The 14,909-nt window shown below is 57.7% G+C and overlaps 1 protein-coding gene across 1 annotated transcript in view; it reads left to right on the forward strand.

Moving 5' to 3' along the window:
• Positions 1-14,668, forward strand: part of ZC3H7B (zinc finger CCCH-type containing 7B) — a 61,887-nt gene extending 47,219 nt beyond the window's left edge. Inside the window, exons 14-23 of the mRNA XM_060656230.3 lie at positions 1,729-1,934; positions 3,007-3,107; positions 4,071-4,252; positions 6,437-6,522; positions 10,008-10,141; positions 10,314-10,419; positions 10,562-10,670; positions 10,935-11,068; positions 11,187-11,350; positions 11,739-14,668. Coding sequence (XP_060512213.2) covers positions 1,729-1,934; positions 3,007-3,107; positions 4,071-4,252; positions 6,437-6,522; positions 10,008-10,141; positions 10,314-10,419; positions 10,562-10,670; positions 10,935-11,068; positions 11,187-11,350; positions 11,739-11,985 — 1,469 coding nt within the window. The 3' untranslated portion in view covers positions 11,986-14,668. The remainder of the gene's footprint in view (positions 1-1,728; positions 1,935-3,006; positions 3,108-4,070; positions 4,253-6,436; positions 6,523-10,007; positions 10,142-10,313; positions 10,420-10,561; positions 10,671-10,934; positions 11,069-11,186; positions 11,351-11,738) is intronic.
• The last annotated feature ends 241 nt before the right edge of the window (positions 14,669-14,909 follow it).

Raw genomic sequence — 14,909 nt, forward strand, 5'->3', positions numbered from 1 at the left:
ATGAATAATAGCTTTTATTTATTTGGTTATTTATTTTAAGTTTATTTATTTATTTGTGTGAGAGAGAGAGAGAGAGCACAAGCAGGGGAGGGGCAGAGAGAGAGGAAGATACAGAATACAAAGCAGGCTCCAGGCTCCGAGCTGCCAGCACAGAGCCCGATGCGGGGCTTGAACCCACGAACCGTGAGATGATGACCTGAGCTGAAGTCGGACTCTTAACCGACTGAGCCACCCAGGTGCCCCTATTTATTTATTTATTTTTTTTTTCAGTATCACTTTTAGGTTTTTATTTACATGCTAGTCAGTTAACATAGAGTGGATAACAGTAGCTTTTAAAGCTGCTTATGTTGTCATTTTCCTCACTTCTGGCTCATGTGGATTTGGCCAGTATTTGACGGACGTTTGTCACATACCTTATTCGGGGTCTTCTGTTTCCCGACCAAGCGTCTTGGCACAGTCTACGTGGCACTGCGTGAACAGTCATGACCTTGTAAAGCGCTTTATCGTGCCACCCTTCTGTACGCACCATCACGCTCCTCACAACTCCACGTGAGGAAACTGAGACTTTGGGAGGCTCTGCCTTTGTCCCCCCACCCAGCTCATGGCAGTAGCCCCAGGCTTTCTGGACCAGCTCGCTGTCCTCCCAGCAGGATCTTGAGGACATGTCACTCCTGGGCTCAAAGGCCTCAGCTGTCCCCTGGCCAGTGTGGGTGAAGTCCAAATTCTGTGAGCCTTACAAGTCCCCCCCTCTGCCCTAACCACCCCCCAAATACACTGAATCCTGACTCCTTTGCACACTCCTTTGAACTTGGTCAAGCGGCACCCAGATCTTAGGAAGCCACTCCCTGCAGGGCTCCCCAAGGGGTGCAGGACTGGTTCCAGCACAGAGCAGCCAGTGGTGATCGTCTGTGCACCGGCTCACTTGTCCTCGTGTGTCTGCAGCCTGGCAGCAGGATGGGGCAGCGCAGACTTAGAAAGAGCGTGAGCAGGGGAGAGGAAGGAAGAAAAGCAGTTCCTGCCCCCAGGAAATGGCAGGGCTCTGGGTTGTGAGCCTGCTGCCCTCCCAGCTCCCTGGTCCCCAGGAGTTTTTCGGTTTTTTGTTTTTTGTTTTAAAGTAGGCTCCACACCCAACGTGGGGCTTGGGCTCACAACCCCAAGATCAAGAGTCGCACGCTCTACCGCCTGAGCCCGCCAGGCCCTCCTGGTCCCCAGGGGTTTTATTTATTATTTCACTTAACCCTCACAACAGCCCAGTTCTCTGTTTATGGGACCAACAGCTGAGGAATCCCAGGGAATCCCAGCCCAATCTGCCTAGGCCCTTAACCAATGGTATTTTCCTGGTGAATAGTAAGAGAAACACCCCTCCTGTTTATGTAGAGGCTTGTATTCCTCTCCAAAGCCCTTTATCCTACCTTTCATCCTGCCCGACCCACATAAGGCGGCTTTGTGAGGTGGTGGGGTGGGGTAACTGCATGCTTTGTAGATGGAAAAACAGGTCCTCCCCCCAACACAGGTGCAGAGCAAAGTAAGGGACCTGGCCTGAGAAGGGCTTCCCCCAGCTCTGCTGCCAGACCCCTCCCCAGTCCTGTGATGAGCAGGCCAACCCCCCCCCCCACCCCCGCCGTGGCAGAGATGAACCTGGGCCCGGCCTGCCGCAGTGGCGGTCCCAGGAGCTCTGCAGGCTGCCGTCCCGCCTGGCAGAACGTGTGTCCTGTTGCCTCTTTGCAGACATGATTAACAAGCAGGACTGTAAGTACGGGGATAACTGCACCTTCGCCTACCATCAGGAGGAGATCGACGTGTGGACAGAGGAGCGGAAGGGCACCCTCAACCGTGACCTGCTCTTTGACCCGCTGGGGGGCGTCAAGCGTGGCAGCCTCACCATCGCCAAGCTCCTTAAGGAGCACCAGGGCATCTTCACTTTCCTCTGTGAGGTATCTGCCCACTCGCCTGCCACTTCCACGGTCAATGGCACACATGGGGCTGGGGGAGGGGCTCCCCAGTGCACTCCATTATAAAATGTCCGTCTTGGGACCGTGGCTTTGGGAGGCCTGACTTTAGAATCAGTAAGTCCTTGGACTGTCAGAAAGGCCCATTGGACCCTAGCATGCTAGAGCCCAGATCCTATCCAGTCCCTTCATTTGGGGGAGGCTGAAACTGAGCCCAGGAAGAGAGAGAATCGTACCCCCTCTTTCCTTCTGACCATCAAAGGCCAGGCTCGGCGCCGGGGGCTTTCAGTACTCATCTTCCCCACACCTCCTTGTCTCACTGTGCTGACTCCAATGCCCATCACAGCTTCCTACCCACTCCCCTGCCTGTGTCCAGGCTGCCTCCTGTCCTGGGAGTACCCTTCCTGTGTTTCTGCATCTCAGACCCTCCGAGGCTCCACTCTGATCCCACCAGCGCCACCAAGTTGTTGTTAGTTCCTTCCCCGAGTTGCCCCAGATGACCCTGCTGGCCCCCTGCTTCCCCCCGCCCGATCAGAGCATGATGAGGGCAGTGACAGTGTCAGGCCCACGTCCGTGGAGTGAGAGCTCCGGATCCAGGCTGCTGGTCCAGCTCAGCCCAACCCCGACCCTTTGCATGGCCGGCCCTTCCCCCCAGCTCTTCGAGCAGGTGGACCAGCTGCTCCCTTCAGAGCAGTCAGCCTGGAATCACCGCTCCCAGTTGGCAGCTGCATGTGCTCTCAAAGCACTCGCCATTCTGTTATGTCCTTTCTGAGCTTCACAGTGAACCCATGGGACAGCGGGCATGGTTACCCCAGCTTACAGTTGAGGAAACTCGGGCTCAGAGAATTGGAGTTACACCCCCTCGCCCCAGGCATTTGGGGTGGGGGGACCAGAGAGAGCCACAGTCCAGGCTGTGAGCTAGAGCCAGAGAGATAGGGGCCACAGATCCTGGGGTTCCCTTTCTCACTCCCCTGACTCAGGGCAGGGCTTGCAGGGACCCAGTCTGTCCCTCCCCGGGTGGCCATGCCAGGTCCCAGCCCACCCTCTCCCCGGACAGATCTGCTTTGACAGTAAGCCCCGGATCATCAGCAAAGGCACCAAGGACTCCCCGTCTGTCTGCTCCAACCTGGCTGCCAAGCACAGCTTCCACAACAACAAGTGAGTGGGACTCACAGCCCGGGCCTGGGAGCAGGGGCACACAGAGGCTTGGGGTAGTTCGGGTGCCTGGGGAGCAACTGAGGCCAGAGGGTTGACTTAGGGCATCAAGGCAAGGGGCAGAATCCAGCATTCACCTGGAAAGGACGAAACCCCATTTATTGAGATCTATATTCCAGGCATTCTCTCGGGTATTTGAATGGTCTCCTCTGTCTTGCGAGGGAGGAGACACAGTCTCTGTTGTACTGATGAGGCTTGGGAGTAGCTCACGCAACAGGCACGTGGGAGGCCACATCTCCGACTCCCATCTGGTGCCCTCCACTGTCGTGACATTGGCCTTGGACAGTGAGTGGTAGGGGCTGAGTCAGGTCTGGCACCCAACCTTCGCTCCCTCTGACTTCCCTTGGCTGTGCCCCAGCATGGATGATAAAGTCCAGGCCCTGGGGTCAGATAAACCTGGGTTCAGATCCCAGCCTGATCAATGCCTGTTTTATGCCCTGCGTGCAACCCTTGGTTTCCCTGTCTGTAAAGTTGCTAGGGTTGCTGTGAGCGTAATTAAAATTCCTGTCCCAGGGGAGATGCTCCATGATCGTTCCCCTGGCCGCAGGAGTGGCTCTGGAGCACTGAGCTGGGGAACCTGCCCCTTCCCCCATCCACGGGCCCTCCCTTCTCCCAGCCTCATAGCAGGTGGCATCTGTGCCCTCCTGCTGGCGGCTCCACCTTTGAGCTGACCCTGCCTGGAGGCCAGGGGAGAAGCGTACAGCCGAGCGTAGGATCCCCATGTCTTGCCTATCGTGGTGGTGTGTTCTAGAAGTGGTTACTAGGGCAGGAACACCCAGGGGGAAGCCTCTCCCCGCAGGCTTGCCCGGCACCGGGGAGACTGGCCCTGTCCAGAATAGTGGCAGTGGGGGCAGGGGGCGTTGGGGCTGCAGACTGCATTGTGCCTTCCGCCCCCATGCCCGCCAGGTGCCTGGTGCACATCGTCCGCTCCACCTCCCTCAAGTACTCCAAGATCCGCCAGTTCCAGGAGCACTTCCAGTTCGACGTGTGCCGCCATGAGGTGCGCTACGGCTGCCTGCGGGAGGACAGCTGCCACTTCGCCCACAGCTTCATCGAGCTCAAAGTCTGGCTGCTGCAGCAGTACTCTGGTGAGCGGGCTGGGCAGGGGCGGGCAGAGGGCGGCGACAATTGGCTGAGGGTGGATGGGCCGGCCCGTGGCAGGCGGCAGAGGGGGACTCGAGTTCAGGAGGGGCAGTTAGCGGGGGAAGGGGTGCCTCTGCAGGAGCCAGCGCTCCCCAGACATCACAGAGGACACAAAGCCTTGCTCTCGGGGAGCTTCCAGGCTTGGAGGGTCCTGGGTTGATCCCTATCCAAGCCGTGCCGGGGGAAACACACACGGAAAAGGGAGAGGGGGCAGAGCCGGGCTGCCTGATTGGTCATCAGCAAGGTCACTTCCCCCTCACTGAGCCTCCGTTTGCTCATCCGTGAACTGGTGATCCTAATCTCCACCTCAGAGCTGAGGAGATGAAAAGATATCACTCCCTCCCTCATTCATCTAATAGGATGACGAGCGCACCTGCTCTGTGTCAGGGACCGAGCAAGACTACTCGAGGTCCTTGCTCTCAGAGAACATCTGATATCTGTAAGCGGGGGCAAGGCAGGCAGTGCAACAAGTAGGTAATAAATCCCGTATTCCATCTGTTCGAGGATGCACATACCCCCCCATCCCCCACTGCATGTGGTAATCTAATTAGCATTTGGGGGGGGTGTAACATAAAATAATGGCGCATCTAACAATTGATGTCTTCTTAGAGTTGATGAAATAGGGTTATGTAATTTCAGATGTGCTCAGTGCTGTGAGGAAAGTAAGGCAGAGCAATGGGATGGGGAGGGACTCAGGCTGGGGCATTTGGGATAAGAAGGTCGGGGAAAGCCTCTCTGAGGAGAGTGGCATTTGAGCAAGGAAGGGTAAGGGGAGCATGCCTGGCAGAGGGAATGGCAAAGCTGGAGGCCCTGAGGCCGGAGCAAGCTTGGTACAGAAAGGCTGGCTGTGACAGCCGAGTGGCTGAGCATATGGGGGGAGGAGGGCCTGAGAGGTAGGTAAGGACCCACGTGTGTACAAGTCTCTAGGCCGTACATAGAGTTAGGATCGTTCTAGATAGGATGTGCAGGGTCTGGAGGGTTTAAGTGGGTAGATAGCATCTGATCAGTATTTTTAAAAACTCGCTCTGGCTACTGGGTAGAGAATAGAGGGGTGAGGGTGGACAGAGGGGGCCCAGGGAAGGTGTGGCTCAGGCCAGGGTGACAGCAGCAGGGTGGAAGGAGTGATCAGATTCTGGGGATACATGGACGGTAGAGCCAGTGGAGTTGTTGACGGACCGGATATGAAGCATGAGACAAAGGACGGCATCAAGCAACTGCAAGATTTTTGGCCAGACTCACTGGAAGAACGGAGTGGCCAGAAGGGGAGGCTGTAGGGGGAGCAGGTTTGGGGGGGTCACAGCAGGGCTCGGTGTGGGAAGTGGAGATGTTGAGCAGGCAGCTGGATGTGGAGGTCTGGAAGTTCACCACCGAGGTCTGGGCTGGAATATTTGGGACTCATCAGCCAGCAAGTGTGTGTCAGGGACAGTGCCTGATCCAGAGTAAGCCCCAGTGACAAGCAGCCACCATGGAGCAGGAGGCCTAGGACAAGGTCGAAAGGAAATCAGTCTGAGAAAGAGACTGGAGGGGATGGGAGCAGGGTATGCTTCACGAAGAGGCTCCACGCTGTACCTCCGAGGGTGGGCTCGGCGTCAACAGTCAGAGTGGGAGGGTCTGGGCCACCAGGGGATGTCTGCCCTTTGCTGACCTGCAGGGGTCCCTCCATGAGCTAGGGAGCCAGGCTGGGCCGGGCACGGAGCCCTAAGAGCCACTGGGCTAGCGGCTGCCAAGCAGGAGTGAGGCCTGAGGCCCCACTGAGCGAGGTAGAGGTGCTACCTCAAGTCGAGGAAGGGTGCTGAGCAGCTGCCCCAAGAGACGGAGCAGCATGAGGGCAGGAGAGCCCCCACACCATGCCGCAGGGCCAGCCTCTCTCTTGCATTTTCCCACTCTTGGCTGCATTTTCTGCTCCTGCTCCCTGGGAGGGCTTCGAGCAGGTCCCCCATTCCCAATTGCACGTGAACCAACAGGCCCAGAGAGCGTGAGTGCTCTCCCCGTACCCCACGTCTTTCTGTGGCAGGGCCCATCTGGGGGGTGGGGGCCTGGGCCTGGGCCTGGGCGTGGCACCTGGAGATGCCCCGCCTTTCTCCTCACTGAGCTTCACGGACACCTGCACGTGGTCCCGCCCTCCACAGGCATGACCCACGAAGACATTGTCCAGGAATCCAAGAAATACTGGCAGCAGACGGAGGCCCATGCAGGGAAGGCCAGCAGCAGCTTGGTAAGGCCCTGGGTCGGCGCTGGGCGGGGGGTGGCATCAGGCCCCTGAGGGCCACTCCCCATTCCTTCAATTGAACATAATTTCAGACTTACCAGAAATTTGTAAGAATAGTACAAAGAATTCATGTATACCCATTTCTCGATTCCCCAGACATGAACCATTTGACCACATTCCACTCTCACTTTGTCCTGGTGTGTGTGTACATCCACACAGAGACACTTATCTACAATTATAACCTACCTTTTTCTGAATCACTTGAGAATAAGTTGTAGCCATGATGCCTCATCATCCCCCAAAACTTCAGTGTGTATTTCCTAAAAATAAGGACACTGTCTTACATAATGACCGCAGTACAATTATCAGCATCACAGAACTAACATCGGTGTGATTATTCAGATTATGATGTCCTATTTATTCAGATTTTGTGAATTGTCCCCAAGTCCCAAGTGACACTGCATTTATTTGTTGTGCTGTCTGGTCTCTTTTAATCTAGAGCAGTCCCCCAGTCTTTCTTGTCTTGCATGACATTGATGGTTTGGAGGAGCGGCTGTCTTATAAAAGGTCCAGCCAGGGACACCCGGGTGGTTCGGTTGGTTAAGTGTCCGACTCGTGATTTCGGCTCAGGTCATGATCTCACAGTTCGTGAGATCAAGTCCCGTGTTGGGCTCTATGCAGACAGCTTGGAGTATACTTGAGATTCTCTCTCTCTGCCACTCTTTCTCTCTCTCTCTCTCTCAAAATAAATAAGCATTTGAGATTATCTGATGGTTCCTCAAACCCCAGAGGTGATGTTCTTCTCAGTTCACTCATCAGGAAGCACATCATTTCAATTTGTCCCATTACTGGTGATCGCTTGATTAAAGGTGCCTCTACTGTATGGGTTTCTCTCCTGTGAAGTTACATTTTCCCCCCTTTGTAATTAATAAGTACATTCTGGGGAGATACCTTGAGACCAGGTAAATATCCTGGTATTCCTCAAACTTTTCACCTACTGATTATATCATTTCCATCTCTTTTGATCCTCATCCTGCTCCTGAGGAAGTGAGCTGTGGCATTTGCAGATGGGGAAACTGAGTCTTAGAACATGCTAGAGACTCACCCAGGGGCACACTTAGTGGAGTAAATGCCTGGTTCTCTGACATCTCGTCCTGAGCTCACTCTGCCCTCCCATAATTGTGCACCTTTCCTGCCACCCCTGAGGATTCCTAACCCATAAAATGGGGTCATAATCCTGCCTCCCATCTCCCAGGGTAGGTGTGAGGGTACAGAAGCTGACCAAACTATAGCTTGCTGGGTCCCTGCTCTGCACCAGGCCCTGTGCCATCCCGATCCTCATATGCTTCCCTAAGAGGTAGGGATCATTATAGCCATAGATGACAGTGGGGACAGAAGGGGTGATCTCAGGCCCAAGAGATAGCGTGAGCTGAGGCCCCTGTGCCATCCAAGAGGACCCCCTCCCCAGGCCAGCTAGTAGTCAGCTTGGGAGAAGGCCGGGCCCCTAGCCCCTCCTGAGGCCAGCATGGGTGTGGCAGTGAGCCAGGGAGCAGGGCAGGCTGGTTGACGGGGCTGCCTGGCCCCCTTGGGACTTCCCTCCTCTCTCTCCCTAGTCCTTCTTTCTGTTCCTTTTTCTTTCTTTCTCTCTCATCTTCTTGGCTGTTTCCCTCCTCCGCCCCTTCCTGTGCAATCCTCTTTTCCCCTCCCTCTCCCCCTCCCTGCCGTGTGGTTTATTTTTTGCTCCTGGCCAGGATCCCGGCTGGAAAACAGTGAGGGGCTTAGGTTGGATCTGCAGTGTTATCTTCTAAGAGAACTCGGAGTCCTCACCACCTCTACCCCTTCTTCCTACTCGGGGCTGCTGCAAGGGTCCCCAGAGATGGGGGCAGGCCCGGCTGCCCAAAGGTGCCATGACTGACTTCAACCCACTCTTGCTGCCAAGGCCCACCCCGGATACCACCCTTGGGCCTGGCTCAGGAACAGGGCTTCTGTGCCAGTCCTGGCCGTGACCAGGGCATGAGGGGTCTTGGCTGCCATCAGAGGGCAGGGCCAGTAGCACCGTGAGGCCGAGAATGAGATGCCAGGGTGGGAACCGCTGAGGCCCAGTGCCCACGGTGCCATAGCGGTGCCATCCCACAAAGAAGCATGAGCACCGCCTCTTGCCAGGTCCCTGTCCTCAAGCCACTTACCTGTGGGGGGATTAGTAACCTCTCTGAGCCTCTGCTTCTATCTAGTCAAGTGGGAACAAACCCACCTACCCCCCAGGGCTGCAGCAAGGAGCTGGTGAGGCTGTGCGGTTGTGGAAAGGGAAGGCCAGTGAAGTGGCGTGGCTGTTCATTAGAGCAGTCCCCACTTACCCCACCTGTGAAATGAGTTCCCTCAGGCTTCTGGAAGAATCCAGTGGAACACCTAGAAATCAGTAGTGACATGGAGAACCTACTGTCCGCTCTGGCACCGGCCATGCCCCAGCTACAAACATGCCTCTACCTTGTTACCAAGGTGACGTGTGGGTTGTCCTGGGGCCAAGCCAGGCTGCGAGTGTTCCAGCACCAGGCCAGGGTTCAGTTCACACACACGGACAGAGCCCCTTCCTGCTCAAAGACAGGCCCTGAGCTAGGTAGTGCCAGGGACACAGAGTACTCCCATGGGAAGGGACATGTGCCCTCCAGCCTAGAGGAGTGAAGGCTGCCCGGAGGGGTAACCCTACATCTAAGGCTCCAGGGAGGACAGGGAGGCTCAAGGTGACAGGAGAGCTCATAGGTTAGCCAATATAGCTGGGTGAGGGGGTTCAAAGTGGCAGAAGACAAGGCTGGGTGGCCACTTCCCCCCCCCTCCCCCTACCCCCACCCCAGACGTGCAGAAGACCAGGCCCTCCTGTCTGCAAAGGAAGGGCTAGGAGCAGAGGATGGGGAGTGAACAGGGTGGGGCCGGAGGGAATCCAAGGCTGCCCAGAAGTCTGTTCCACGGCCGGCTCCTGTGCAAGTGGCTTCCCACCTGGGCCCTGCTGTCCACAGGCCCGGCCCTTGTAACTAGATAAGTTGATCAACATGAGGTAGTTCGGGTTCTGTGGGAGCCCCTAGGATGGGCAGCTGCCACTTAGCAGAGCCCCGGGGAAGGTGTGGTCGTTGAGCTGAGGTTTGAAAGTTTCCAGAATAAGCCTGAAGCAAAAAGGAAGGGCATTCCAGGCAGAGGGAACAGCATGTGCAAAAGCATGCCACGCTCAGGGAAATGCCAGCAGCTGCAAAGAGCAGACCCACGGGGACTAGCTGGATAAGGCAGAGAGTATTGAGTCAGGAATCTGGAGCCCTGTCCCAGGCCTGGCTCCCACACTGAGAGGCCATGAGCCCTGGGGTGGGGAGGTAACTTCCCTCTGGCAGCGGACTGGCTCATTCTAAGGCTCTAGGTGGCTCTAACGCGGTTGGAGGCCACCTGCGTGACAGACCCCAGGCCTCAGCCCTGGTGCCTGTGGATTCACCAGCCCCTTTCCCCAACAGGGTGCCCCTCGGACACACGGGCCCAGCACCTTCGACCTGCAGATGAAGTTTGTGTGTGGCCAGTGCTGGAGGAATGGGCAAGTGGTGGAGCCTGACAAAGACCTCAAGTACTGCAGTGCCAAGGCCCGGCACTGGTGAGCCAGGCGCCACTCGGGGGCCGGGGTGGGGGGTGGGGAGCCCACCCAAGCGCCGTGAGTCGGGAGTTAGGAGGCCGGGGCTCTCTGTGGAGTTCACACAGCCCGAGGCTCTGCCCTGAGCTCTCCCAACCATCTCCTCCCCTCCCCCCCACCCTGCTCTGCCCTACAGCTGGACCAAGGAGCGGCGGGTCCTTCTGGTGATGTCAAAGGCCAAGAGGAAATGGGTGTCGGTGAGGCCGCTGCCATCCATTCGCAACTTCCCACAGCAATACGATGTGAGCGCCAGGAGTGGGGTGCAGGGTGGTGGTGGGAACTCAGACGTGGGGGCTGAGGGGCCTTCCGAGGGCTTGCCTGCCGGCTGGGGCTGTAACACAATCCAGGGGAGCTCAGCAGGCTCTCCCCGCGCCCACCCGGCAGCTCTGCATCCACGCGCAGAACGGCCGCAAGTGCCAGTACGTGGGGAACTGCTCCTTCGCACACAGCCCGGAGGAGAGGGACATGTGGACATTCATGAAGGAGAACAAGAGTGAGTGGGAAGACTGGGCAGGGTGGGGGCCTGGCCCAGTGTCCCCTCACTGCCAGACACCCCGAGTCATCAGTCGGCCCAAGAGCACCTGCTGTCTCTCCCTTTGCCACCACCCAGGCCCTCCTCCTGCCCCCCGCCCCCGACCGTGCCCGCCCAACCGCAAGGCCTGGGATGCCCCCAGCTCCCAAGTCCAGGGGGTGTCGTGGGGCAGAACGGATGAAGAATCCCCTCTCACCAAGCACTCTGGCCTCCATTGCCCACCAGTCCTGGACATGCAACAGACCTATGACATGTGGCTAAAGAAACACAACCCAGGGAAACCAGGGGAAGGGACCCCAATCAGTTCTCGGGAAGGGGAGAAGCAGATCCAGATGCCCACAGACTACGCCGACATCATGGTAACCCCCTCACGCGTGCGCGGGCCCGGGTCTGAGCCGGGCCTGGGAGGGCGTGGGGTGGGAGAGCGGTCCAGGCGGAGGTGCGAGGAACGGGCACCCACGGCGGTTGTGCCCCCAGATGGGCTACCACTGCTGGCTCTGCGGCAAAAACAGCAACAGCAAGAAGCAGTGGCAGCAGCACATCCAGTCTGAGAAGCACAAGGAGAAGGTCTTCACGTCCGACAGCGACGCCAGTGGCTGGGCCTACCGCTTCCCCATGGGCGAGTTCCGGCTCTGCGACAGGTGCTCCGGGGAGGGCGGGACCCGTGGGGCGGGCATGGCGGGCCTGGAGGAGCCTGGCAGGCTGCAGGGTGGGCCTGAGATGAGCCTGGGGTCTGGAGACAGCGTGCAGAGGGTGGTGTCCTGAAACAGCTGCTCCTGGATGTGAGGAGCAGGGGGAGCAGGAGCGGGGTGGGGAGGGACGGGGTGGGCTCAGAACTGCCAGACCCCTGCCTGCAGCCCTGAGGCAGATCCTCGAGGAGGCTAGGACGTGCCAGCTTTCACCAGGACCGAGGCTGCCCAGGGGAAGGCTTGTCTTGCGAGGGGAGGTTGAGCCGCCGGCCCGAGGTCCACAGCCCGTGGTGGACAGGGCTCGGGCTTGGGCAGTGAGCCTCCTGCTGCCTGCCCGCAGGCTCCAGAAGGGCAAGGCCTGCCCAGATGGGGACAAGTGCCGCTGCGCTCACGGGCAGGAGGAGCTCACCGAGTGGCTGGACCGGCGTGAGGTGCTGAAGCAGAAGCTGGCCAAGGCCCGCAAGGATATGCTTCTGTGCCCGCGGGACGACGACTTTGGCAAATACAACTTCCTGCTGCAAGAGGATGGGAACACCGCCGGTGCCGCCCCAGAAGCCCCTGCTGCTGCCGCTGTCACTGGGGAATAGGGCCATTTGTGGGCCTCGGGTGAAGTCCTAGGGTCAGGGGGCGGGGGTGGGGACAGAGGTCCTGATAGGAGGGCCAGGGCAGGCCAGGGCTGGGGGCGGGGGGCCGCCCTCGTCAGGCAGCCCCCGGCCCCCTGGGGCCCCGTCCGTCCTCCGTCCTCTCTGCCCCCACCACCTGTGTGCATACCCAGGTGCGTGTGCTGTAGCCCTAAGCGGTCCCAGGGTCCTCGTCCTGCTGGAACACCCTGGGCAGACACCCCCAGCCCCCGCTCTCCTGGTTGGGGAGGGAGGGGCCTGGCTGACCCCTCCAGCTTCAGCCTACAGCTTTAACTTCTGTCTGCTCCTAAAGGGGGCCCAAAGCTCAGGGCTGGGGAGCCTGGGGTCCCCACTTGAATCTGCAGCAGGAGGGTCCTTTTCCCTGCCCCACCCTCACCTCATCCCCACCTCCCTGGGGGCAGATCAGTACACAACAGAGGGCTGGCGGCCCCAATTAGCTTTAAAATGCAGCCCCAGGGTGGAGCTGGGAACACAATACTGGTCGCTTGCCCTCTGGGGCCTCAGTTTCCCCTTTGGTTGGAAGAGTGGGAGGGGCTGGGCTAGATGATCTCTAGAGCCTCTCCAGTCCGGCCACCAGCCCAGCCCTCCTCCCTTGTGAGGCACCAAATGTAGACTTTAGGTCCTAAGAGTCCTCAGAGATGACTCAGCTCAAGCCCCCCCTATTGCAGATAGGAAGACTGAGGCCTGGAAGGGAGGGGTGATCTGCTCAGGGTCTCCCGCCCACGGCACAAGGTAAAGCCAGAGGCAAACTAGTCAAAAGGCTCAGGGCCAGTTGTCTGCTGGAGCCTCCAGGCTCTTGGCAGGGATATGACAGTCTCTGAATCAGTGTGCCACGGGGGGCTCCAGGCAGTGGAACTTGTTGGCTGAAGAAGGGAGGCTCAGGGGATTGGTCATGGCAGCACCCTGTAGGGGGACGGTCCCCTCCTGAGGATGGTCGTAGCGAGTGTAGCAGCAAGTTGCTTCCCACGCCAACTCAGGGCGGTGGTAACAGGCAGGGCACCCGTGGGCTCGGCTCCCGCATGATGCACTGGGAAGAAGGGGAAGGGTGGGGGTCAGGGAACGTGGAGAGAAGGGAGATGAATGCCATGGGCCACTCTAGGATCGCTGAGCACCATGGGTCACTTTAGGATGGGACACAGCTCCTCTTTCTTGAGGACCCAACATGGCCCTCATCCCTTTCTCCCCGGACCCAGACATACAGTCACGCCTGTCTGTCCCAGCCCTCCCTGATTCCCGGCCCTGCCAGCTGCCTGGGACCTCAGCTGACCCCCAGCCCCTACCTCCAGCCACCAAGCCCTTTCCCATGCCTCTCGTCTGACCTGTCTGCGTGCACCCCCTCCTCTCCATCCCACCCACCGTGGGCAGACCCGGCCTCCCCTGGTTCCTGAGACATTCCAGAACGCCCCACACTGTTGGCACAAGAAGTGGGGCCCCCCGGAAGGAACCGGGGACCACAGCTGGAGTCAGGGGTGGGGGGTGAGACAAAGAGAATGGAATCCCCCTCATTTCTCCTCAAGCAAGGATCGATAGTGAGCAATGATGTGATTATGGGCACCCCAGACGCAGAGAACCTTGTTCCTCCTGCTGTCACTGCCCAGCCTTTCCCAGTAATCGTGGCATGCATCCTTTCTTCTCCCTGCCCCCTTCCCCCAGCAGGCCAGCAGAATCGTGCTGGTGGCGTGGCTGGAGGGGAGGAGAGACCACACCCGAGGTGGGGGCCGTGGCTGTGAATGTCGATGACACTTGTTTTCCCTGATCCGTGGTGTTGCAGTCTGTCGTCACCAGCCTCGTTTTTAGTGTGTATATATGTCGCCCCCGTGATGCATATATACACAGGTATTAAATATATCGCTCTATATAATATTATATATGTGTGTGGTATCCAAGGAATCACTTCTAATGAGGGCTAAAGATAAAGAATTTGGCCAGAAAATGCAGCCATCCTGGTGTGTAATTAAGAGGGATTTTTCAGATTCGGGGACTTGGAGCCATGGGTTGGAGGTGATTTCTCAGCAAGGGCAGGAGTGGCCTCGCCTGGGCCCGGTTTCCAGACCACTCCAGCCTTGCCGGGAGAGAGCAGTGGTGCTCCAGGAAAGAAAATGATTGGTGTTTGTCTCCTGCCCAGAAGAATAGGATTAGTGTCCAGATTTTTCTTCTTCAGCATGTTACCCATCCAGGGGCCCCTGGGATCTGGGGCTCCCTGGCCTGGCCAAAGCTGGATCCCCCACAGGGTTGGGAAGAGGGCCAGAGGTGGGGGGCCTGGGGACAGGAGTACACTTTGAAGGATGAGGGAGATTATTTCAGTCATGACCCTGACTGGGAGGCTTGGAGAGTTGAATCAGGGGCCCGTGCCTACTGCCAGCAGGCAGGGACAATACTTTAAACATAGTGATCGGGGGGCAGGCGCCCCCAATGTGAGTATCCCTTTGGAGTAGGGCGAAGGAGGGACGCTGCATTTCTCAGCTGGGCAGTAATCAATTTAATGGTCCTTTTAAAATGTCTGTGTATTAAAAATTTAAGAATACCACACTTTAATATTAAATATTCATAAGGTCTAGTATCTTGATAATAATGTAGATGTTTTAATAACAATTTTTGTCCTTCTTAAAATAAAATGAAAGAAACTTGATTCTTTTAGCCTTTGTTCTAGAAAATAAACGTGTGCACTTTGACCTCTGTCCCCGACCTCTGTCACTCCTGTTCCTCCCTGCCTGGAGCTTGTGCCCAGGGGCCTGGGCTGCTCTGTCCACATGGGGCAGAGCTGCCTGGTGCTGGGCATGCCTAAAGGCAGAAATTCCGAGGGGTGAGGGGCAGAAGGTCTGTGTCCCTGTGTAAACAGGGCCACCCAGCTGACCCCAGCTCAGGCAGCG

Source organism: Panthera onca, chromosome B4 (assembly GCF_046562875.1).
Source record: "Panthera onca isolate mPanOnc1 chromosome B4, mPanOnc1 haplotype 2, whole genome shotgun sequence".
NCBI lineage: Eukaryota > Metazoa > Chordata > Mammalia > Carnivora > Felidae > Panthera > Panthera onca.